Below are 26,291 nucleotides of genomic sequence, written 5' to 3'. Positions count from 1 at the left end.
AAGAAAGGCATTGATGTTTATGGTTAGGTACACATTGGTGCAACGACAGTGCTTTTTTCATGAATTTGCTTGTAAAATCATCACCCGTTAAGTAGGCTGTGATTCGATGATAAATGAACAGGCACCGCATCGATGATATGCATCGCAGGACAAGCTAGATAAACTAGTAATATCATCAACCATGTGTAGTTAACTAGTGATTGTTAATATTGATTGTTTTTTCTAAGATAAGTTTAATGTGTCCAAAAATGGCGATTATCGATTGTTATGAAAACTTGAAATTGAACCTAATTAAAATCGGCCATTCCGATTAATCGGTCGACCTCTAGTCGAGACCCAGGGTCTCGACCTTAATGGCGAGTTTGGAGGGTACTATGGTGTTAAATGCTGAGCTCTAGTCAATAAACAGCATTCTTACATAGGTATTCCTCTTGTCCAGATGGGATAGGGCAGTGTGCAGGCGATTGCATCGCCAGTGACCTATTGGGAAGGTAAGCAAATTGAAGTGGGTCTAGGGTATCAGGTAGGTGGAGGTGATATGATCTTTGACTAGTCTCTCAAAGCACTTCATGATGACAGAAGTGAGTGCTACAGGGCAATAGTCATTTAGTTCAGTTACCTTAGCTTTCTTGGGAGCAGGAACAATGGTGGCCATCTTGAAGCATGTGGGGACAGCAGACTGGGATAGGGATTGATTGAATATGTCTGTAAACACACCAGCCAGCTGGTCTGCGCATGCTCTGAGGACGCGGCTATTAATGCCGTCTGGGCCGGCAGCCTTGCGAGGGTTAACACGTTTGAATGTTTTACTCACGTTGGCCACGGAGAAGGAGAGCCCACAGGCTTTGGTAGCGGGCCGTGTCAGTGGCACTGTATTATCCTCAAAGTGAGCAAAGAAGTTGTTTCATTTGTCTGGGAGCAGGACGTCGATGTCCACGACGGGGCTGGTTTTCTTTTTGTAATCCGTGATTGGCTGTAGACCCTGCCACATGCGTCTTGTGTTTGAGCAGTTGAATTGTGACTCTACTTTGTCTCTACACTGACGCTTTGCTTGTTTGATTGCCTTGCGAAAGGAATAGCTGCACTGTTTGTATTCGGTTATGTTTCCAGTTGCCTTGCCATAATTAAAGGCGGTGGTTCGCACTTTCAGTTTTGCGTAAATGCTGCCATCAATCCACAGTTTCTGGTTAGGAAAGGTTTTAATAGTCACAGTGGGTACTACATCTCCGATGAACTTGCTAATAAACTCGCTCACCGAGTCAGCGTATACATCAATGTTATTGTCTGAGGCTATCCGGAACATATCCCAGTCCACGTGATCGAAGCAATCTTGAAGCGTGGTCAGCCCAGCGTTGGATAGACCTGAGCACTGGCGTTTCCTGTTTTAGTTTCTGTCTATAAGCTGGGAGCAACAAAATGGAGTCATGGTCAGATTTGCCGAAGGCAGGGCATGAGGGGGGCTTGGGGGGGCTTTGTATGCATTGCAGAAGTTAGAGTAGCAATGATCCAGAATGCTACCTGCTCGTGTCATGCATTCGATATGCTGATACAATTTAGGAAGTCTTGTTCTCAGGTTAGCTTTGATAAAATCCCCAGCTACAATAAATGCAGCCTCAGGATGTATGGTTTCCAGTTAGTCCAGTGAAGTTCTTTCAGGGCCGACGAGGTATCTGCTTGTGGGGCGGTATACATGGCTGTGATTATAATCGAAGAGAATTCTCTTGGAAGATAATGCAGTCGGCATTTGATTGTAAGGTTTTGTAGGTCAGGTGAACAAAATGACTTGAGTTCCTGTATGTTGTTGTGATTACACCATGAGTCGTTAATCATAAAGGAATACACCCCCACCCTTCTTACCATAGATGTTTGTTTCAGTCGGCGCGATGCATGAAGAAACCGGGTGGCTGTACCGACTCTGACAACATATCCCGAGTGAGCCATGTTTCCGTGAAACAGAGACTGTTACAATCTCTGTTGTCTCTCTGGAAGGCAACTCGTGCCCTAACTTCGTCCACCTTGTTATCTAGAGATTGGATATTGGCGAGTAGTATGCTCAGAAGCGGTGGATGGTGTGCTAGCCTTCTGAGTCTGACCAGTAGGCCGCCCCGTCTGCCTCTCCTGCGGTGACCGCGTTGTTTTGGGTCGACCTCTGGCATAAGATCCCATGTCCAGGGTGGAGGTCCGAACAAAGAATCCACTTCGGGACAGACGTATTCCTGTTCGTAATGATGGTAAGTTGACATCGCTTTTATATCCAATAGTTCTTCCCTGCTGTATGTAATAACACTTGAGATATTCTGGGGTGACAATGTAAGAAATAATACTTAAAAACAAATAACTGCAGTTATTTAAAACTTTCTGAGATGTAACCATTATTTTGTATTTTACACCTAGGGTTACTGTACATAAGAGATTCTCCAAAATGGAAATATTCTTGGCATTTATATGTAAACTCCAGTCGTACTTTATCAAAAGCCTTTTCAAAATCAGCCATGAAAACCAGGCCTGGTTTCCACGATATTTCATAGTATTCTATTGTTTCCAGTACTTGTCTTATATTATCGCCAATGTATTGTCCATGTAAAAAACCTGTCTGATTAGGAAGAATAATAACTGACAATACCTTTTCAATTCTATGCGCAAAACATTTAGCTAGAAATTTGCATCACAACACTGAGAGGGGCCTCCAGTTTTTTTTTTATGGACTGGATCTTTATACACTGCTCAAAAAAATAAAGGGAACACTTAAACAACACAATGTAACTCCAAGTCAATCACACTTCTGTGAAATCAAACTGTCCACTTAGGAAGCAACACTGATTGACAATACATTTCACATGCTGTTGTGCAAATGGAATAGACAAAAGGTGGAAATTATAGGCAACTAGCAAGACACCCCCAATAAAGGAGTGGTTCTGCAGGTGGTGACCACAGACCACTTTTTGCACTTTTGTGGCCTGCTGGAGGTCATTTTGCAGGGCTCTGGCAGTGCTCCTCCTTGCACAAAGGCGGAGGTAGCGGTCCTGCTGCTGGGTTGTTGCCCTCCTACGGCCTCCTCCACGTCTCCTGATGTACTGGCATGTCTCCTGGTAGCGCCTCCATGCTCTGGACACTACGCTGACAGACACAGCAAACCTTCTTGCCACAGCTCGCATTGATGTGCCATCCTGGATGAGCTGCACTACCTGAGCCACTTGTGTGGGTTGTAGACTCCGTCTCATGCTACCACTAGAGTGAGAGCACCGCCAGCATTCAAAAGTGACCAAAACATCAGCCAGGAAGCATAGGAACTGAGAAGTGGTCTGTGGTCACCACCTGCAGAATCACTCCTTTATTGGGGGTGTGTTGCTAATTGCCTATAATTTCCACCTTTTGTCTATTCCATTTGCACAACAGCATGTGAAATCTATTGTCAATCAGTGTTGCTTCCTAAGTGAACAGTTTGATTTCACAGAAGTGTGATTGACTTGGAGTTACATTGTGTTGTTTAAGTGTTCCCTTTATTTTTTTGAGCAGTGTATATACCACTTGGATCCTGTTTCAGTAATAATGAAATCAGACCTTGTTGTGTGTCCGATAATCTACTGTTTATAAAGGAGTGTTTAAAACATGCTAATAATGGTCCTGAGTATATAATAAAAGTTTGGTATACTTCCACTGTTATGACATCCAGCCCTGGAGTTTCCCCAGACTTAAAGGCTTTAATTGCATCAAGTTCCTCCTCTGTAATTTGGCCTTCACATGAGTCTTTCTGTAGATGTAAATGTTTCATTATTAATAGGGAAAAAATCCATACAATTAGCTTCAGTTAGTGGAGATGGAGGAGACTGAAATGAAAACATATTCTTTAAGAACTTTACTTCCTCTTTCAAAATATTGTCCGGTGAATCATGCGTGACTCCATCATTTGTAACAAGTTTCAATACATTTTTTTGGTAGCATTTCTATGTTGAAGATGGAAAAATAATTTTCAACAATGTAGAAAATAGTAAAAATAAAGAAAAACCCTTGAATGACTAGGTGTGTACAAACTTTTGACATGTACTGTACACAAAAGTTTTAGAACACCTAATCATTCAAAGGTTTTTCTTTATTTTTACTATTTTCTACGTTGAAGAATAATAGTAAAGACATTAAAACTATGAAATAACACCTATGGAATCATGTAGTAACCACAAAAGTGTTAAATCAAAATATATTTCATATTTGAGATTCTTCAAACAGCCACCCTTTGCCTTGATGACAGCTTTGCACACTCTTGTCATTCTCTCAACCAGCTTAATGAGGTAGTCACCTGGAATGCATTTCAATTAACAGGTGTGCCTTCAAAGTTAATTTGTGGAATTTCTTTCCTCAATGCGTTTAAGCCAATCAGTTGTGTTGTGACAAGGTAGGGGGGTATACAGAAGACAGCCCTATTTGGTAAAAGACCAAGTCCATATTATGTCAGAAACAGCTCAAATAAGCAAAGAGAAATGACAGCCAATCATTAATTTAAGACATGTAGGTCAGTCAATAAGGAACATTTCAAGAACCTTGAAAGTTTAAGTGCAGTCGCAAAAACCATCAAGTGCTGTGATGAAACTGGCTCTCATGAGGACTACCACAGGAATGGAAGACCCAGAGTTACCTCTGCTACAGAGGATAAGTTCATTAGAGTTACCAGCCTCAGAAATTGCATCCCAAATAATGATGTGATCTGTGATTTATTTAGAATTCAAGGCACACTAAACCAGCATGGTTACCGCAGCATTCTGCAGCGATACGCCATCCCATCTGGTTTTGGCTTAGTGGGACTATCATTTGTTTTTCAACAGGAAAATAACCTAACACACCTACAGGCTATGTAACGGCGATTTTACGAAGGAGAGTGATTCAGTGCTACATCAGATGACCTGGCCTCCACAATCGCCCGACCTCAACCAAATTGAGATGGTTTGGGATGAGTCGGGCGGGGAGTGAAGGAAAAGCAGCCGACAAGTGCTCAGCATATGTGGGAAAAGCATTCCAGGTGACGCTGGTTGAGAGAATGCCAAGTGTGTGCAAAGCTGTCAAGGCAAAGGGTGGCTATTTGAAGAATCTCAAATATATTTTGATTTGTTTAACAGTTTTTTGTTTACTACATGTTTCCATGTGTGTTATTTCATAGTTTTGATGTCTTCACTATTATTCTACAATGAGGAAAATAGTAAAAAATTAAGAAAAACCCTTGAATGAGTAGGTGTCCAAACTTTTGACTGGTACTGTGTACACACACACACAATGAAATATAGCTCTCTTTCACTGCTCCTTAATTTTGGAAGAAATTAATTTGTTCTACTATTGTCTTTCTCTTTGAGTCAACTACTCACCACATGTTATGCACTGCAGTGCTTTCAGTACTAGAATCATTCTCTGAGAGGTTGGAGGACGTCCTCCGGAAGTTGTCATAATTACTGTGTAAGTCTATGGAGGGGGGTAAGAACCATGAGCCTCCTAGGTTTTGTATTGAAGTCAATGTACCCAGTGGATGACACAAGCTAGCTGTCCTCTGGCTACACCACTGTGCTACCCTACAGTGCTGCTGGGCCTTCATTGCAAAACAGTATGTTTTAATTATTTGGGAAAGTGAATATATTTAGTTTTATCTAAAAAGGATAACTTTTAAAATGTTTCAATATTTAAAAAATTCTGAAATTCACTGAGGAGGATGGTCCGCCATATCCTCCTCTGAGGAGCCTCCACTGGTGAAAATCCACATTCTACAGACTTAGGAGCTAGTCAAATATATTCCTGACATAACATTATAGATACATCCATTTCTAGCCAGCAAAAAGTATTACAGGGAGGTCTAAAAATACTAGTCGGAGCAAACATACTCACTGTCCAGTTTATTGGGTACACCCATCTAGTACTGGGTCAGACCCCCCTTTGCCTCCAGAACAGCCAAAATTATTCGGGGTATTGATTTTATTTTACAAGGTGTCGGAAACCTTTGTTGCTCAATTGGTATCAAGGGATCTAACGTGTGACAGGAAAACATTCCCCACACCATTACACCACCGCCACTAGCCTGTACCATTGACACCAGGCAGGATGGTGCCATGGACTGCTAACGCCAAATCCTGACTCTGCCATCAGCATGATGCAACAGCATTTGTCGGACAAGGCAACGTTTTTTCCGCTCCTCAATTGTCCAGTGTTGGTGATTGAGTGCCCAATGGAGCGGCTTCTTCAATTTAGTGTATGGGGTGTTGTAACTAATAAACACCCCGGTGAGTGTATAAATGAAGCTGTAATGTAGACTGCTATGGTTTCATCTTGCTGTGTCCAACGGCAGGAGAGGCCAGGAGACACCTAGCTACACTTGGCACGTAGGGGCCTGTCTGGCATCCCTGGTCTTGTTGTGCGACTTCTGACAGCTGTCTGTCCCTGGTCCACAGCCTGCACGCCTCTGTGGTGTTCCTGAGAGAAGCATGGGCTTTAAAAAGAGGTGACATTATTTCTTCCCAACAGAAACCAAAGTCAGATCACGAGGGGGCATTCTTCACTGGGGAGTGTCTATGCATTAGAGAGGTGTTGAAATGCATATTGTTTATAGACTCCAGACTGGAACTAATCTGAGTTTCTTGTGGAGCCAAATGTTGCCTCACACAGGAGGTTCACATGCAGGCCAACCCCTACAGCAGAACAAAGCAAAGCTTATCCCTGAGCCACCACACGGACAAGACACAGCCTGCATAATTTCCTGGCTTCAGTTATCTGTGGGGAAAGCCTGGGCCACAGAGGTCCCTGAAGACCTAGCAGGCATCCAGAACAAACGGTTCACTTTCAGCCGCTCTCCCCTAAGTCTGACTGTCCATCATAACGGCCAGCTACACTAGCAGAGTGGGACAGAAGAATAGATTATCTGGATGTGTGGTTGGTTACTTACCAGATGAGCATCAAACGTTACTGTAGCTAGGCTATGGCATTGGTTGGATTAAAACTCACGACCAAGTTCTCCACTGTGAAGTAATACTGGTGATGTGTGATTGTGTCTGTTTAGATAATGTGCAGAGACACTTCACGAAGGCATTCTATTAAACACACTTTGCCACCAGCAAGACCAGCCACAGCACTATTCCACAAGACTTCCCCTTGCTGTCTGACCGGACGTGTAAGAGGTTTTAGGCTAGAATAATAACCCTAGACCACATAGTGTACACTGGAGAGAGAGAGAGAACAGTGATACTGACACAGTCCAGTCCCCTGGTCTAGGTCAGTCCACAGCTGCAGCTGGCTAGTAATAATGAGTCTATGGAGAGTCTGCTAGCACAAACAGCACCACTACATAATGGTCAGGCTCAGCCATTGTAAGTTTCACTCTAGTCTTCTGTTATATTTCTGCTGGGCTGAGTGGGAATGAGAGCTGACAGTGCACGGTGTTGAGAGGGGGTGATGAGCTTGGAGGGCACTATGATATTGAATGCTGAAATATAGTCAAAAGAAAAGCCTTCTCACATAGGTGTTTCTCTAGTCCAGGTGGGAGAGGGCAGTGTGGAGTGCAATAGACATTGCCTCATCTGTGGATCTGTTTGGTTGGTATGCGAATTGAAGTGGGTCCAGGGTGTCTGGGATGACAGCATTGATGTGAGCCATGACCAGCCTTTCAAGCATTTCATGGTTACATATGTGAGTGCTATGGGGCGGTAATCATTTAGACAGGTTACCTTGGCATTCTTGGGCACAGGGACGATGGTGGGCTGCTTGAAACATGTAGGTATTACAGACTGGGTCAGGGAGAGTTTGAAAATATCAGTGAAGACACTTGCTAGCTGGTCAGCAGATGCTCTGGTGACTGAAGGAATGAGGTGTAATGGCATGTGAGAGCTGTACGCAATGTGGGTTGGGAGAGATGAGCCAGTAGGGCAGGGCTATTCAACTCTGGTCCTGGAAAGCCGAAAAGACTTCTGGATTGTGTTTCTACCTGGTAGTTAATTGCACTCACCTGGTGTCCCAGGTCTAAAACGGTCCCTTATTTGAAGGAGAGGAAGAAAACCAGAAGTGTTTGACCTCCTGGACTGGAGTTAAGTAGCCCTGCATTAGTGGCTCATCATAAAACCATCAAAAAAATATTGACTTTAGCCCGACTGGTTCTGCTCTCCCATCTCACATACTGGGGCTAAACCAATATGGTTAGTTCCTGGCCCCTATCAGGTGTGTTTTATGGTCTGCGTCCCAAATGACATATTGTGCACTACTAACTCACCCCAGGATTTGGTCACAGATGAGCCTGCAGTAGTCGCTGTGGGAGCTGGTGATGAGCAGGAGGACCTTCCCTGCACTCTTCATGCTCCTCAGCCAGGTCTTGACAGACTCAGAGCAGGGCTGCAGGTAACGACCAGGGTCCCTCTTCACACTGGGAAAGTACCACCCAGCATCCTCTGAGGGGCAGACAAACAAAACACCCATTACTAAACTTAGAGACCCATAACTTGCATAGTAGCTTATATTTGAGATGTAGAATACAGATGTAGGATCTTCATTTGATCATGCTGTTGCATGAAATGCAAACGTGTAGCCTATTCAAGGTTTAAAAAAGGTTACCACTAAATATAAATAAATATCAGACTTGATTTGCCCCAACTAAAAATGTATCAACCCCTGGAAAAATTTCCATTAATTATAGTCCACAGAATAACTAACATTTCCTGTTACTACAGGATTATTTTCCTCCTGTGAGAAATTGATCAAATTATGATCCTAGCTGCACCTGTAGATACACAAAAGTATGTGGACACCCCATCAAATCTGTGGATTAGGCTATTTCAGCCCCATCCGTTGCTGACAGGTGTATACAATCAAGCACACAGCCATGTAATCTTGATAGACAAACATTGGCAGTAGAATGGCCTTAAAGAAGAGCTCAGTGACTTTCAAAGTGGCACAGTCATAGGATAACACCTTTCCAAAAAGTCAGTTCATCAAATTTCTGCCATCCTAGGAGGTCCCCTGGTCAATTGTAAATACTTTTATCGTGAAGTGGAAAGTCTAGGAGCAACAACGGCTCAGACGCAAAGTGGTAGGCCACACAAGCTCACAGAACGGGACCGCCGAGCGCTGAAGCGTGTAAAAATCATCTGTCCTCGATTGCAACACTCACTGCCGAGTTCCAAACTGCCTCTGGAAGCAACGTCAGCACAATAACTTTATTTAACTAGGCAAAGCTAGTTAAACTAGGTAAAGCTCGAACAAACTCCATATTAAATGCCCATGATTTTGGAATGTTCGACGAGCAGTTGTCCACATACTTCTGGGCATGTAGTGTACTTTATTTTCCATTTGCAAAACAAATATGTCTTCGGCCCAACTCAACCCCCCCAAATATATACACACACACACACACACACACACACACACACACACACACACACACACACACACACACACACACACACACACACACACACAGGGTAATTATCCCTGGATGGAGAACAAAGCAATTTCATTACAAGAATTCCATGATGACCACACTCCTCTCTCTTTCCAAAAAGCTGTTCCTGTCAAAGAAGTATAGCCTTGTCCTATACACGAAGAGTTGTAATGGATTTGAGACAATCATGGGACACAGAACATCTATTTTCTCATTAACGTGTGAGTCAGTAAGCTTGGCCAAGGATGATCTTCTGGTCGTTCTATTTTCCATGTACAGTTGGCGTATTACAAATGTCATCTGGCAGACAGCCCTAACCAAGTGGATGAATACTATTCAATACGGCTGTGTGCCATCCTGGCAGGCCAGGTCAGAAGACAGGCACAACTCCCCGTCTAAACCAGTGGACTGTCTGTTTGAAGTTAGAAGGCTCTCAACCAGTATATGGTTTTCATTAGAGGATAATGAGCCCCAGACTCACTCAAACGGCACCCTATTCCCTATAAGGTGCACCTTTTTAATACCAGAACCCGTTGGGCCTTAGTCAAAAGTAGTGTACTACAAAGGGAATAGGGTGGCATTTGGGATGCATCCTCAGTCTGGCCAGGATGATGAGATGGTGCCCTGTGACACTGACTAGACTGAAGGACAAGACTGACTTATGTAGAATTAACCACAGAGTGGACAGCTCACTCCCTGAGCTAAATCACAGGAAACAGCAGGAGGTTAGGAGGATGAATGGGTCACGTCCCACCCCGACTCAGACAGCAGTACGGGCAGCCTGTTCTTCAAAGACCCACTGGCTGCTCCAAGGCACCTCCAGCCGGGCTAAATTTGGTACTATCCTCTGGTCTCTGTTATAAAAACAGGCAGTCAAAATATCCCACTTAACCTGCTGTACTGAAAACAGCCTGCTAAAATGCAGCATCAAAAGCAATCTGAATGCATTATAATGGGAGGGAGTTATTTGCAGCAGCAACACATGCTTTTCTACTACTTGTTTTTTTTAAAGAGGAGACCAGGGAAAATATTGCATAGTACCATACCCTCACTGGAATGCAATTGATATGCTTGTCATATAAACAGGAGACAAAGGCCAAATTTAAAATGAACAATAACACATTAGCAAGCTTATTAAAACAGGCCTCATTAAAAACAGGCCTTGTAGAGTTGTATTTGCACCGGAGCAAAAGAACGTGACCAATATGTGAAAAAAAGCACTGCCACTTCTGACGAGTAAGAGAAAAGAAGGCATAGGGAAACATCCCGGTGCAAATGAGTGGAGTGTATTCATCAGGCCAGGTGTTTATCCTGGCACAGAGAGAGGGGAGGAGAGGAGCTCTCAGGGAGGGATCATCACAGTGCACACACTACAGATAGCAGGGAGAGGAGAAGACACTCACCCTTCTATTCTACTTTTCCACTCCTTCTCTCAAGGCAACAGCCCAGAGTCCTTACCTCAACAAAGGTAATAGGCTACAGACACCAGAAGTTGCATGGGTAAATGATAAATAGCTAGCTAGCTGCATAGCATGGGAGTAGGGCGAAGTCGCCCCTAGACATTTCCCCCACTAATGGTTGAGGTTAGGATTGGGGGAGAGAAAGCTGATCCTAGATCTGATCCTAGGCAGTTCACAAGCTCCAGACACCAGAGGCCCATGTGCAAATGATAAATAGCTATATAGCGTTCCGTGTATGCAATGGGAATGTCTTCTGTAGCTAGCAAAGGGCTAAACACAAACATTGACTCACATCTACGTAGCCTACTATGTAGGAGTTGCAAGTGCTTTCATATGCAACATGTATATAAGGGTGACATGATAAAGGACATCTGTTACAGCTCCAACATACTGTAAAGAAAATAAACCTTATTTCAACCGCCACTAAGAACCCTCTACTTTCAAACTAAACAGGACTTTCTAGAGGCTGTAAAAAATTTGAGCATACTGCCATCATGTGGTACAAAAGCAACATTGCATTTACCAAGAACAAGTCCAACCCTATTCATACACCTCAGCAGAAGAGGGGAGACTGATATCAGATGAGAATCTCTTGAATATTTAATCAATGACAAGCTATGCATTGCAAAGAAAATAATCTATTTAGTAAAGCCAAAGTAATTTTTGTTATTTTAATTTGAAATACAGATTTGTACTGGAAGTTTTATTCATCATGTTATCCATCATGCTAACATTCTTAAACAGATTCAACGGGATCTTAACCACCTACAAATTCAAAACATATTGTATGAAATGGAATTCAGGACCAGTTTTGGATCATAAGTGCTATTTTCAAAACTAGCATCACTTTAACAGCAGAGGTCAGCATTGGACGACAAACAAACTGATACAGAAAAGCACCCGTCAGTCTCACAACCAACTCCCCAGTGTGACATGATAATGTGTCCTAATGAAATGTTACATAACCTAAACATTAGGCAAAAACTGATTAACTTTGTTTCTCTTTTTGAAATATCAGTAGTTTTAGGAAATAAACAAACACCTGGCTGTGATCTCCAGCCCTGCTGTCGCCTCCACTGTTTCTCTCACACTTCATTTTATCTCTAGATAAACAGAACAGCCTGGCCAGAGTGGCTGCCTGGCCTGCCTGACAACCTATGGGTGGACCGAGGGCCAAGGACCCGGTTGTCCCTCTGGATGTCACCCTGCTACAGTAAGACACCCAGCCTGCATCCTAAATGAGACCATATTACCTATGTAGTACACTACTTTTGACCAGGGCATAGGCGGAAATCCCAGGGGGGGGACGACCCCCCCATCTTGGGAAAAAGATGATTTGTCCCCCCCAATATATCACTGTAAACATAACTATGTAATTTCAATAATATTAATAATACGCAATGAAAGCACTTGTGCTGATTATAGACACTTAATAGCGCATTTAAATTTCAAAAGATTGCGACCCCCCCCCGCCCTTTGCCTCACAATGGTTTGATCCACTGCCAGTTCTTTAGCTGGCAAGGTAATAAAGGGTTCGTATCTACTGTCCGAAAGGGACATGTACGTAACTGACGTGAGGTTAATTCAGTCAATCCATAGCAGGTCCATAGCAATGTTATTTATTTATTTTTATGTTGGCAGGGTTCACACACTAGGGGAATTTGCAGAGCTAGCGCGCAAACTAAAGCAAACATTAACTATCAAGCTAGCTAGTACCTATTCCATTTATGTGGCGTCGTCAAAGATGGAATCTTTGCTATCGTCAGTTTATTCCAAGATCAGCATGCAGCTGTAGTGCTTCGACGTCCCTGTGATAAGGTTAGCAATAAACTGAAGTCCAAACTGAACAGAACAGAACTACACTCTCTTCTACCATTGTCTTAAATATATATAATGGTCTCGTTGCAAAAGATAAATTGTCGCTAGTGAACTTTTTTTATTTTATTTTATTTCACCTTTATTTAACCAGGCAGCAAAGATTATAGCAAACACACAGAAACGGAATTGGTGCTCGCTAGCTTTACAAATTCAGCTATTGTTGGAAGCCAGCCAATATGAAACAAACTATTTAAATTACAAAAGGTTGCAGCATGTGTTGTGTAAATGTGTGTGTGTGCAGCTAGGCCAGCCAGCCAGCCAGGTAGAAAAATGGCAGAAAAAAGTAAGAAGACGGACATCAGAGTATTTGTCAGTACACCAAAACGCATAGTAAGAACTCTAGTATCCTAATATCTCAAAGACTAGTTGATAAAATGTTCATAAGAAAGAAGTAAAATGCTAATGGAAATGTTTCACAATGATGTCATTAGGCAGAGCAGGCAACAGATGGCACACAGACAGCAGAGCTGGGGACAGATATGCAGGGACAGATTGGCAGACAGGGAGTCTCAGGTTATTTTTTTGAGTCTTTGTTTGGCAACATTATGAAAGGTTCTCAATTTTTTTGACTTGGGAAATAATTGAAAAATGCCATGGATACCCCCACTCTCAACTTAAACTGGTGACTAAACTAAGATTTGTTTACGGCAATGGTATTGCTGTTGTGATTAATTGTGTAGTTTTGGGTACCGGTAGTTAGGAGTACGGCAAACACCTTATTTATTTTCTAGGAGACAGACTGAGTCAGTTAGGGTGGTGAAAGGGAAAGAGCCAGGGAGAGAGACTTCAGAGGACAGTGTCAGAGCCACGGCAGGACCAAGTGTCACCCTTGTTGCCAGCAGCACCAGTATAGGGGACAGTGGCACAGCATTGTCCAGTTACCACAGTGATGGCACAAAACCATATCAGCCACACCCACAATTTATAGAACCGCAAACTCTTGCCAACAGAGTGTTGACGTTTCAAGAGAGATGGTTTCGCGATTTCCCCTGGCTACATTATAATCCATCAATAAAAGGAGTGTTGTGTTTTCACTGTAGCCAAGGGTTTTCAAGCCAGCCATCTTTTGGCCAAAGAGCTGATGCTGCCTTCGTTAGTGCAGGATTTAGGAACTGGAGAAAAGGCATTGAAAAATTCACAGCACATCAAAATTGCCAAACCCACCGCCACTTTGTAATTGTAACAGCACACCAGCTAAATCCAATCAGTGTCCAGTTATGTCCAGCGCGTGGGGTAAACAGCAGGATGACGCAAGGCATTGCTTGATGAAAATTGTTAGTTCGGTGCGGCATGTAGTAAGACAGGGACAAGCCTTTAGAGGCCACACGGATGACAGTGGGAATTTATACCAGATTTTGAAACTTAGGGCAGAAGAGGATGATCCCATTTTACTGAAGTGGTTAACAGAGCGTACCACAATGTACACAGGCCCCAAAGCACAGAATGAAATTCTGAACATCATGGCCAATAGTCATTCGAGGCATTGCAGCTGAGATTAGGTCTCTTCCGATTGTACAATTTTCATTAATTGTTGATGGTACTCAAGATGTCTCTGGTGCTGAACAGGAGAATGTCTGTCTGCGTTATGTTGACCATGACCTTGTCCCTCACAAGGAGTTTATTGGGCTATACAGGGTGTCGGAGACAACAGGCGAGGGCATTGCGAAAGTGCCAACTGATGTGTTGTTGAGGAAACCCGCAAACATATGCTCGGTTCTTTTGTTCAGTAGTGTGTATAGCAGTGGTTCTCAAACTTTTTGGGGTACTGGAACCCCTGCATATTTTGAGGCAAGGCAGGCAAGGTTTTGAGCGGTCCTCAGGGACCTCCACCCCCTTTATATTATATGTAAACTTACTGGAAACCTTGTGGTACTGACTACATTCATTACACTTTTTTATTTCACGGACCCCTTGCAATTAGTCCATGGACCCCTGTTTGAGAACCCATGGTGTAATTGATAGTTGTTCTTTTGTTTAGTAGTTTTTAGTACACTTACAAATGATTTATTTCATGTTATTTTATTTAAAATTGCATACTTTGTGCGACATACTTGTCCATAGCTGCTGTTTGAAGAGTTGAGACACTGACTGAAGGATATTTTGGTTGATTTATTTGGGTTTTTCATTGAAGTAGTTATTTTGCTTTTAGAACTGTACTTATTTTAAGCTTTTTGTTCTTGCAAAGATATTGTAGACTCAGGCCAGGTGGACAAATTTAATGACTATATAAATGTATCAGAAAAAGTCAAATTAAAAGGTCAATTCAATACGGAGACCAACTTTGTGATGGTTCTCAATGGAGATTCTCTTAGATGTGATCACACCATGTTCATTGTATTTATGAAAACTACACCCATACAGTGTACAATACCATTGTCACCTACTGACCTTTCTTGATATTGCTGGTTGTAAGTACGAATACCTGCATACATACTGGACTGGTAAGGAGCACTGCTATAACTATTATTAGTAGTAGAATTATAATGATTTAAACATTTGAACAAGTTGGGAAAACCCTTCAGTTAACTACTGTACCTATCAATTATCCAGTTGTAGGAATTATGGTTCCTCAATATACATTTAACAACGTATGCTATGTGTTACAGCACTACTTTTGGTGGCCCCCTCAGGAATTGCTCTTGAGAAAATTTTATGTAATTGTCCCCTCCAAGGTTGATCTCAGATTTTCGCCCCTGGACCAGGGCCCTTAGGGCTCTCAGTGTTTCCCCTACATTAATAATGGTCACTAAACCCAACACCACTAATAGAAGAAAATGGGAGGGCACGCATGTCATGAAAGGAAGATGTGTATTTCACAAATAAAGCAGATTGCATAGAAAATTCAACTAGTGAAAAAAATCGAACCAAAGACTCAATGTTCCTGAGTGGCCAAGTTACAGTTTTTGACGTAAATGCTTGAAAATCTATGGAAAGACCTGAAAATGGTTGTCTCGCAATGATCAAGAACCAATTTCACAGGGCTTGAAGAATTCTGAAAATAATAAAAGGGCAAATGTTTCACAATCCAGGTGTGCAAAGCTCTTAGAGACTTACCTAGAAAGACTCACAGCTGTAATCACTGCCAAAGGTGATTCTAACATGTATTGACGCAGGGGGTTGAATACTTATCTAATCAAGATGTTTTTTTAATATACATTTATCTTCCACTTTGACAGAGTATTTTGTGTAGATGGCTTACAAAAACAAATTAAATCCATTTGAATCCCACTTTGTAACAACAAAATGTGGAAGAAGTCAAGGGGTATGAATACTTTGAGCGCACTGTATATCATCAGGGAAACTAGGCGTTCAAACATTTCCTATTCAACAAACATTTTCTCCAACCAACATGCACTCAAAATTCCCCCCCCCCCCCCCTTACATCCTGACACACACACGTCCTATATCACCTTAAACCAGGAAGTGACAATGGGTGTGTCTAGGGAGTGACCAGGGCGGAGCCCAAAGCCTATACACATGTCAAGAACCGTGTGGGTTACATATACTGTACACCCCCTTCAAACGAGGCTCAGAGAGGCGGAAATACAGTTTAAAGTTTTGAACATGATACACGTCACTGAATCTTGGCTGGGCCTTTCCACTTAGGAGCTAGTTTGGCCATGAAACCAGCATCAGCTTTGGACAGTGGGTGGGCTCTGATCCACACCAGATCAGTGTTGTGCTTGTCCTTAGCAAAGGATGCGATTATGGTCTTCAGCGTGCAATTGATATGTTCTGTCAGAATTGTTTGTGGACGGCATGCTGTAGTGAGCTTTTGTACGCCACTCCATTGCTGGCAAATCTGATTGAGAAGGGAGGTGAACTGAGCTCCTCTGTACGAGACAGGCTGTTGTTCCCTTTCTGGTGAATATTTCATCAGTGAGAATGGAGACGATCTTTGGGGTCTTCGCCTCTCTCATGAGGAACAATTCAACCCACTTGCTTCAGTAGTCAACGACCACTAGGAGGTACTGATGTTGCCTTCTGCTCCTAGATTGTAGTAGACTGTAGATGACCCGACAGCTTAGTCAGTTGAGGCTTGTTCTTCTGAAAAGTAATGCACCTCTTGGTGTATTCCTAATACATCCTTCCTCACATCTGGCCGGTAGGTAACTTCCAGGACCTTCAGTAGGGTTTTTAGCTTCCTAGATGTCCACCAAGTGGACTGTGGTGGACTGTCGTGGAAGTGTCTCAAGAACTGCTCTCTCATCCCATGTGGCACAAACAGTTGAAACTTCTATACATCCCTTGTCCAACAGGGACGACCCGGAACAGATACCTATTTTCAATGGCCTAATTGATGCTTCCATGTCTTGGTATCTCGCCCTGGATTTCCTTCATTATGGTCTGCACCTCGGGGTCGTACTGTTGGGATGAAGGTATTTCAGACTACTCCACGGGGAGTGGACATTTGTGACTGCTGGAAGCTTGGCTGACGCAGACCGTGGATTGCTTCTGTATCCCAACCGGGGCACAGGAGAGAGCATCCGGGACAATGTTGCACTGTAATTTTCTGAGGTGATATTGAAGGAAAACTCCTGTAGTCTGATCATCCATTTTACCAGTCTTGAATTGGGCTTTGGATGGTTGAACACCTAGACCAGGGCTGAGTGGTCAGTAATGACCTCAAACTTCCTACCTTCAAGGAAAGGCTGACACTTTTTCACCGCCTAAATGCCTGCTAGGTACTCTTGCTCAGAGACACCGTAGTTCTTCTCAGCAGAGTTCAGCAGTCTTGATCCATAGGTGATAACTCACTCACCGCCAATCTCGTGTCAAAAAAGCAACAAGACCGATGTCACAGGCATCTGCTTTTATTTTGAAGGATAGTTAGATGTCAGGGGAGAGGAGCACTGGTGCTTTGGTTAGGGCTTACTTCAAGTCCTAGAAAGCCCTCTGGCATTCTGATGTTCAAGCCCAAGACACATCCTACCTCTTCAAGCATTGAGAGGAGCAGAGCTGTTTGCATAGTGAGGGATAAAGCGATGATACCATCCTGCCATACTGAGAAATCTCTCCACATTCTTGACTAAATGAAGCATTGGAAAAAAACTTGACAGCCTCAACCTTCTTTGCCTGTGTCACGATGCCCACAGTCGACACCACATGCCCAGAGACAGAAATGCTCCTCTGGAACAGGCTACATTTCTTCAGGTTCACCATGAGCTCGGCTTTGTGCAACCTGCTGAACACAGCTCTCAGGTCTCCCAGGTGTTGCTCTGAGAGGGAGAACACTGCATGTCGTCAATGTTTACAAAGAAACACTTCCACTTCACATCATCAAGGGCTATTTCTATGAGCATTTGGAATGATGCTCCAGCATTTTTCAAACAAAAGGGAAGAACGAAAACCTCAAATAAGCCCACCGGAGTAACAAATGCCGTATTCTGGATGCTGTCAGGGTCCATGCCCACCTGCTCAAAATTCTGAATACTGTAAGGACTCCAGTATTTCCTGAATTTGAGGCATGGAGATGGCGTCAAGAGGGGTCTTCACATAGATGCCTCTACAATTAACACAGGGCCTTGTTCCTTCATCCCTTTTCTTCACATGCACTAGAGGTGAGGCCGAGGGGGATGTTGATCGTCTGATCTTGCCGTCGCTCAAAATGTCCTTGACGTGTCTGTCGATAAACTCCTGCTTCTGCAAAGACACTCGGTAGGCCTTCTTATTTATTGGGACCTCAGTTGTTATGTTGCGGTGAGAGACAACAGTAGTGCGTCCAACAGAATTTGTGCAAACAGTGGGCCAACAATGCAAAAGACTGTCAAGCTGCGGGCTGGTGTCCATCCCACTAACTAGCTGCTGTATTAGGGCTTCAGATTACCCACTGGTTGACGTGGAGACATTGGCCTCCTTCTCTCGATCTCTTGAGAGCCTTAGCTACGCTACCCAGTGGTGTTGGGATGGCTAGACACTGTGGGTTGCCGGTTGTTGACCCCTGCTGGTAAAAAGGGAAGTAGGAAAGTGCTGGGACTACTGGAAGACCATTACATGAGTTCTTGATGTCAAGACTGAGGCCAGTCATGGACAGAAAATCTAGCCCAACAATAACAGGAAAGGCCAGGTGATCATCCCTCATGACATACAGTTGAAGTCGGAAGTTTACATACACTTAGGTTGGAGTCATTAAAACTCGTTTTTCAACCACTCTACAAATTTCTTGTTAACAAACTATAGTTTTGGCAAGTCGGTTAGGACATGTACATTGTGCATGACACAAGTCATTTTTCCAACAATTGTTTACAGACAGATTATTTCACTGTATCACAATTCAAAAGATTACATACACTAAGTTGACTGTGCCTTTAAACAGCTTGGAGACTCTGAGACTATCGATACTGACAGAATAAGAACAAATCTTTGATACTAATTACTAGTCTGCAGCTAGGAATTATGTACCCGTAAACGCGAAGTCCGACAACTGCCGAAACATCTATCTATAACAAAAAAAATAAAAAATCCAACCACGGCAGAGAGAGAGAGAGAGAGGACGGACAAACTCTCCAACAGAAACAAACTTTCCAACAGAGATCACAATGACACACTGAGCGTAAATAAATATATTGATTGCAATTATTCCCGAATGAGTGAGACGACATGCGCAAAGGATTAGCATTTCAATTGTTATAATTATCAACTTTGTAGTGTCTTATCTTTCGCGCCCTTCTCAGTGCCTTTGTCTAACAAGCCGGCATGCCGGTTTAGCCCACTAGGGCACATTCTCCTATAATTGCCTTGTAACCATATCTACTTGTTTGTTTGTGTGTGCATTTCTGTGATGATTTGGTTAGTTAATAAATAAATGATTGAGACAATTGATGTATGGTTGACTCAAAGAAGACTGGGTTCGTGCAGATAACCAACAATATATGATGTTTGGAATGAGACTAATGTGAGGTAAAGAATAATTCATTAATTAGAAGACTAATTGATCAGATATTAAAATATCTGAAAGTTATATTAGGAAAATTATAACTTTGAAATCTGAATATTTTCCTTGGTGCCCCGACTTCCTAGTTAATTACATCTACCTAATTAGTTAACTTCTCTAGGGTATGTGGGACGGTAGCGTCCCACCTCGTCAACAGCCAGTGAAACTGCAGGGCGCCAAATTCAAAACAACAGAAATCCCATAATTTAAATTCCTCAAACATACAAGTATTTTACACGATTTTAAAGCTGCACTTGTTGTAAATCCAGCCAAAAGTGTCCGATTTCAAAAACGACGAAAGCACACCAAACGATTATGTTAGGTATGAGCCAAGTCACAGAAAAAGACAGACATTTTTCCAGCCAAAGAGAGCAGTAACAAAAAGCAGAAATAGAGATAAAATTAATCACTAACCTTTGATGATCTTCATCAGATGACACTCATAGGACTTCATGTTACACATTAAATGTATGTTTTGTTCAGTAAAGTTCATATTTATATCCAAAAATATGAGTTTAGGCAGGACGCTACTGTCTCACTTGGCAAAAAGCTTGAGAATATGCAGAGCGCCATATTCAAATTAATTACTATGAAAATTACTATAAAATCAAACTTTCACTTTCATTAAATCTTTCATTAAACTTTCATTAAATCACACATGAAATATACATGAAAGATACCAAATTAAAGCTACACTTGTGAATCCAGCCAACATGTCAGAATTCAAATAGGCTTTTCGGCGAAAGCATACGATGCTATTATCTGAGTATAGCAGAAATAAAAATATTATTCATGCCTTACCTTTGACAAGCTTCTGTTGTTGGCACTCCAATATGTTCCATAAACATCACAAATGGTCCTTTTGTTCGATTAATTATGTCGATATATATCCAAAATGTCCATTTATTTGGCGCGTTTGATCCAGAAAAACAGAGGTTCCAACTTGCTCAAAAGTGACGACAAAATATCTCAAAGGTTACCTGTAAACTTTGCCCAAAAATTAATAACTACTATTGTAATACAACTTTAGGTATATTTTAACATTAATAATCGCTAAAATTGAAGACAGGATGATCTGTGTTCATTACAGGATTAAAACCAAATGTAGCATGCCTTCTGGTCATGTGCTCCAATCAAACAGGACACCTAGAGTGACTCGACTTCAATATGGCCGTATTTCTTCATTACACAAAGGAATAACCTCAACCAATTTCTCAAGACTGTTGACATCCAGTGGAAGCCGTAGGAACAGCAAGCAATTCGCTTAGAAATCTGGTTTCCCAATGAATACTCATTGAAAAGTGTGACCTCAAAAACAAAAAAATCTGAATGGTTTGTCCTCGGTTTCGCCTGCTAAATAAGTTCTGTTATACTCACAGACATGATTCAAACGTCAGAGTGTTTTCTATCCAAATCTACTAATAATATGCATATGTTATCTTCTGGGCATGAGTAGCTGGCAGTTGAATTTGGGTATGCTTTTCGTCAGCAGCATTCCACCCTGCATACCACTGCTGGCTTGCTTCTGAAGCTAAGCAGGGTTGGTTCTGGTCAGTCCCTGGATGGGAGACCAGATGCTGCTGGAAGTGGTGTTGGAGGGCCAGTAGGAGGCACTCTTTCCTCTGGTCTAAAAAATATCCCAATGCCCCAGGGCAGTGATTGGGGACACTGTCCTGTATAGGGTGCCGTCTTTCGGATGGGACGTTAAACGGGTGTCCTGACTCTCTGAGGTCATTAAAGATCCCATGGCACTTATCGTAAGAGTAGGGGTGTTAACCCCGGTGTCCTGGCTAAATTCCCAATCTGGCCCTCAAACCATCATGGTCACCTAATAATCCCCAGTTTACAATTGGCTCATTCATCCCCCTCCTCTCCCCTGTAACTATTCCCCAGGTCGTTGCTGCAAATGAGAACGTGTTCTCAGTCAACTTACCTGGTAAAATAACGGTAAAATAAATAAATAAAAATCCAAACGTGAAAATGCTGCCCACTACCCTAGAGAAGTTAATCACGTAATAATAATTACAGAGAATTGATTTGATAAACTAAACAGTCTCCTCTGCACATGGGGACAAAGATCATACTTTTTTTGAGAAATATCCACTAGTCTGATGAGACAAAAATAGAACTGTTTTGCCATAATGACCATCGTTATGTTTGGAGGAAAAAGGGGGAGGCTTGCAAGCCGAAGAACACCATTCCAACCGTGAAGCACTGGGGTGGCAGCATCATGTTGTGGGGCTGCTTTGCTGCAGGAGGGACAGGTGCACTTCACAAAATAGATGGCATCATGAGGTGGGAAAATTATGTGGATATATTGAAGCAACATCTCAAGACATCAGTCAGGAAGTTAAAGCTTGGTCGCAAATGGGTCTTCCAAATGGACAATGATCCCAAGCATACTTCCAAAGTTGTGGCAAAATGGCTCAAGGACAACAAAGTCCTGACGTCAATCATATAGAAAATGTGTGGGCAGAACTGAAAAAGCGTGTGCGAGCAAGGAAGCCTACAAACCTGACTCAGTTACACCAGCTCTATCAGGAAGAAGGGGCCAAAATTCACCCAACTTATTGTGGGAAGCTCGTGGAAGGCTACCTGAAACGTTTGACCCAAGTTAAACACTTTGAAGGCAATGCTACCATATACAAATTGAGTGTATGTAAACGTATGACCCACTGGGAATGTGATGAAAGAAATAAAAGCTGAAATAAATCAGTCTCTTCAATTGTTCTGACATTTCACATTCTTAAAACAAAGTGGTGATCCTAACTGACGTAAGACAGGAAACATTTACTAGGATTAAATGTGAGGAATTGTGAAAAACTGAGCTTAAAATGTATTTGGCTAAGGTGTATGTAAACTTCTGACTTCAACTGTAGACACATGGCTTGGCCATACACTAAGACAAAAGAACAGTCAAGGCATGGTTTCAACTCCTCTTTGGGCTCTCTCACCCACCACCCCAATGATTCCTGTACAAGGGTGTATGTGCATCCAGTATCAAGAAGAACATGGCATGGAATGACCGCAACAGTAACAGCATGTTATGAATTTTATGAATAATGACTAAACAATGTATACATTTAACTATAACTATATGAATTCTACCCTGTTTTTACTATAGTGATTAATAATGTTAGTTCATGAGAAATAGGTTATGTAGCATGGACAAGGGGTAATTAAAAATGATAACCATTGTGGAAGAAAGGAATGTATGTGTGTGCCGATAGGAAAGCAAAGAGACTCGTTAACTTATGTTTGAACCGACCCAGCTATAACTCTGTGGAGATAAAATAGGACAGCGAGAGCCCCTCCAGGTTTTCCGTATCTGGGGGGGACTGGAACTGTCAGCTAAATGGTAATAGACTGTGGTGAGACTTCAGGAGATAATCCAAATATAGTGTGTAATGTACGTGCGTTAGTTTAAGAGAAGGGATAAAAAGAACTGTTGTGTATATGCACGGGAGAGCTCTCGAGAATAAACGCTATTGATTAATTTGGTGGCTGGTCTTTGTCTATTTTATGCAAATAAGAACCTTACAAATTCTTAGAAACGGACAGAGTGTTTGCTTTGTTATAATTGAATTGGTTAACGAACACATAGGAAACTAATTCCTCTAACACAGCAGCATGATTGGATTGGAGAGTGCAGTCCCTTCATTGGCAGGCTGAAAGATGCTAATGTTCCCTGGAGGTTTCCTTCCTCCAAAATGAGGGAAAGAGGGAGGTTTGGAGTTCTTCTGCTGCTCACTGTCGTATTGACTTGGGACCCGTATGTATTGGAGGCCTGCAAGTCCCTTTCTATGAGAGTTCCCACTCTGACCAGCTCCTCCGCTGAATGTAACCACTCCCCTAAGATGGCATGCCAGCCTTGGGTTGCAAATTCACTGCCTTCTAACCCTATATACACTGAGTGTACAAACCATTATGGACACCTGCTCTTTCCATGACACAGACTTACCAGGTGAATACAGGTGAAAGCTATGATCCGTCATTGATGTCACTTGTTAAATCAACTTCAAAATCAGTGTAGATGAAGGGAAGGAGACAGGCTAAATACGTATTTTTAAGCCTTAATACATTTTAGGCATGGATTGTGTATGTGTGCAATTTAGAGGGTGAATGGGCAAGACAAAAAAATTAAGTGCCTTCGAGCAGGATATGGTAGTAGATGCCAGGTGTCAAGAACTGCAATGATGCTGGGTTTTTCATGCTCAACAGTTTCCCGTGTGTACCAAGAATGGTCCACCACCCAAAGAACATCCAGCCAACTTGACAGAACTGTGGGAAGCATTGGAGTTAACAATAGCCAGCATTCCTGTGGAACACTTGACACCTTGTAGAGTCCATGCCCCGACGAATTGAGTCTGTTCTGGGGGCAAACGGGGTGGGGGGGGGTGCAACTAAATATTAGGAAGGTGTTCTTAAAATGTTTTGTACACTCATTCTATATACCACTATCCCTGGCAGGCTGGAAATCCTTCTCTCAAAACCCCTTGTAGTTCTTCTGCACTAAAATCTCTGATAACCAAAAATGTCTCTGCTGCTGCTACTACCAATTCAATCTCCTGAGATTTCCTTTCCATCTGTGGGTTTCAAATGAATGATCCTTGCAATAAATAGCAAGAAGCCAACCTTACTAAGCAAACAGTTGGGGTCACTCTGTACTGGCCTGATCCTCTCAGGCTCCCTCACTCTTTGTCCACCATCCTCTACTTTCCTCACTGCCTCAGCATATGACCCTTTCTGCCCTGCTCTCACCCTGGAAACTTCAACCTGTATCACTCGCATAGAACATGTCTTATCCCCAGCAACAATGCCAATCTCCACAATTAAAACCCTCCACTTTTTCCACCGAAACTACACACTTCTTTCTCCCATGCCCTCCTGCATACTTTTAACACCTTGGAATCTCCCTCCTACATACTGCTGCAACATGACCAAACTACTTGGCACCTGAAATGCCATAATGGGTTCGGAACAAAAGCTCTCACAGGATAATTAACTAGCATGACTTTATTCTGCAAACACGCTGCACCAAAACTCAAAAGAACAGACAGTGTCTCCTCAGTCTCGCACTCAACACCGGGTCTGCGTCGCATCAAATGGCATGCATCACAGACACCGGGGATCCCCAACTTCAGTTGATCCACCTTAACACTCAACCCCACCCCAGTTATCACTCTTTCAGTGGCGCTCTGCTCTGGAGAGCAAAGCCGCTTTCGCCCCGAGTCTCAAAACGCGCAGCGCCCTCTCCCTCTGAGCAGCACACACACAAAAAAAAATCAACACTACTTTATACTTTGATCGAAATGACTGAACCCAACCTGATACCACAAGGCATGGATCCACTTTCTTCATGAATCGTACTCACTGGGCCAGTGTCATCAAGCATTTTCCTGATCATTGGGGTGAGGCTTGGAAAGCCTTCATATCACCTGACGACACAGGTTCTTTCTCCTCACTTTTATCAGGATGAAAAGTTCACTATCTGTCGACTATTCAAGGCCTTCAGGGCAGTTACGTGCATTTCTCTCTCCTGTATTTGACCCCAACAAGAAAGTACTCAGCTTGTATTTTGCAGTCGGTTCGGGTTTGCACCTCGTGCCCTTCTTTCTGCCTCGCTTCTTCTCACAATCCGCCCTTTTCCTCGCCCGGTCCTCCGACATGACGACTCAATATTGAGCCGCCCGGTGCTGCCATGCTCCCTCAAGGTTCATCAGCCATTCCCTTCTAAAAACCACATCGGCCCCCTATATCCTGACACACCACTTCCTATCATTACATTTACATTTTAGTCATTTAGCAGACGCTCTTATCCAGAGCGACTTAAAGTAGAGTGCATACATTTTACATACTGAGACAAGGATATCCCTACCAGCCAAACCCTCCCTACCAGCCAAACCCTCCCTAACCCGGACGACGCTATGCCAATTGTGCGTCGCCCCACGGACCTCCCGGTTGCGGCCGGCTGCGACAGAGCCTGGGCGCGAACCCAGAGACTCTGGTGGCGCAGCTAGCACTGCGATTTTTTATTTTATTTTTTTATTTCACCTTTATTTAACCAGGTAGGCAAATTGAGAACACGTTCTCATTTACAATTGCGACCTGGCCAAGATAAAGCAAAGCAGTTCGACACATACAACAACACATAGTTACACATGGAGTAAAACAAACATACAGTCAATAATACAGTGAAAAATAAGTCTATATATAATATGAGCAAGTGAGGTGAGATAAGGGAGGTGAAGGCAAACAAAATATATATATAAATAAATAAAAATATAAAAAGGCCATGGTGGCGAAGTAAATACAATATAGCAAGTAAAAAATAACACTGGAATGGTTGGTTTGCAGTGGAAGAAGGTGCAAAGTAGAGATAGAAATAATGGGGTGCAAAGGAGCAAAATAAATAAATACAGTAGGTAAAGAGGTAGTTGTTTGGGCTAAATTATAGATGGGCTATGTACAGGTGCAGTAATCTATGAGCTGCTCTGACAGCTGGTGCTTAAAGCTAGTGAGGGAGATAAGTGTTTCCAGTTTCAGAGATTTTTGTAGTTCGTTCCAGTCATTGGCAGCAGAGAACTGGAAGGAGAGGCGGCCAAAGGAAGAATTGGTTTTGGGG

At 42.7% G+C, this 26,291-nt stretch overlaps 1 protein-coding gene across 1 annotated transcript in view; it reads right to left on the bottom strand.

The window, feature by feature from the left end:
• Window positions 1-26,291, bottom strand: part of LOC129817562 (5'-nucleotidase domain-containing protein 1-like) — a 96,912-nt gene that overhangs the window by 37,391 nt on the left and 33,230 nt on the right. Inside the window, exon 7 of the mRNA XM_055872942.1 lies at window positions 8,231-8,405. Coding sequence (XP_055728917.1) covers window positions 8,231-8,405 — 175 coding nt within the window. The remainder of the gene's footprint in view (window positions 1-8,230; window positions 8,406-26,291) is intronic.

Source organism: Salvelinus fontinalis, chromosome 20 (assembly GCF_029448725.1).
Source record: "Salvelinus fontinalis isolate EN_2023a chromosome 20, ASM2944872v1, whole genome shotgun sequence".
In the NCBI taxonomy this organism is placed as follows: Eukaryota; Metazoa; Chordata; class Actinopteri; order Salmoniformes; family Salmonidae; genus Salvelinus; species Salvelinus fontinalis.
The sequence above is the reverse complement of the archived record's forward strand: the minus strand, read 5'-3'. Positions and strand labels throughout refer to the sequence as shown.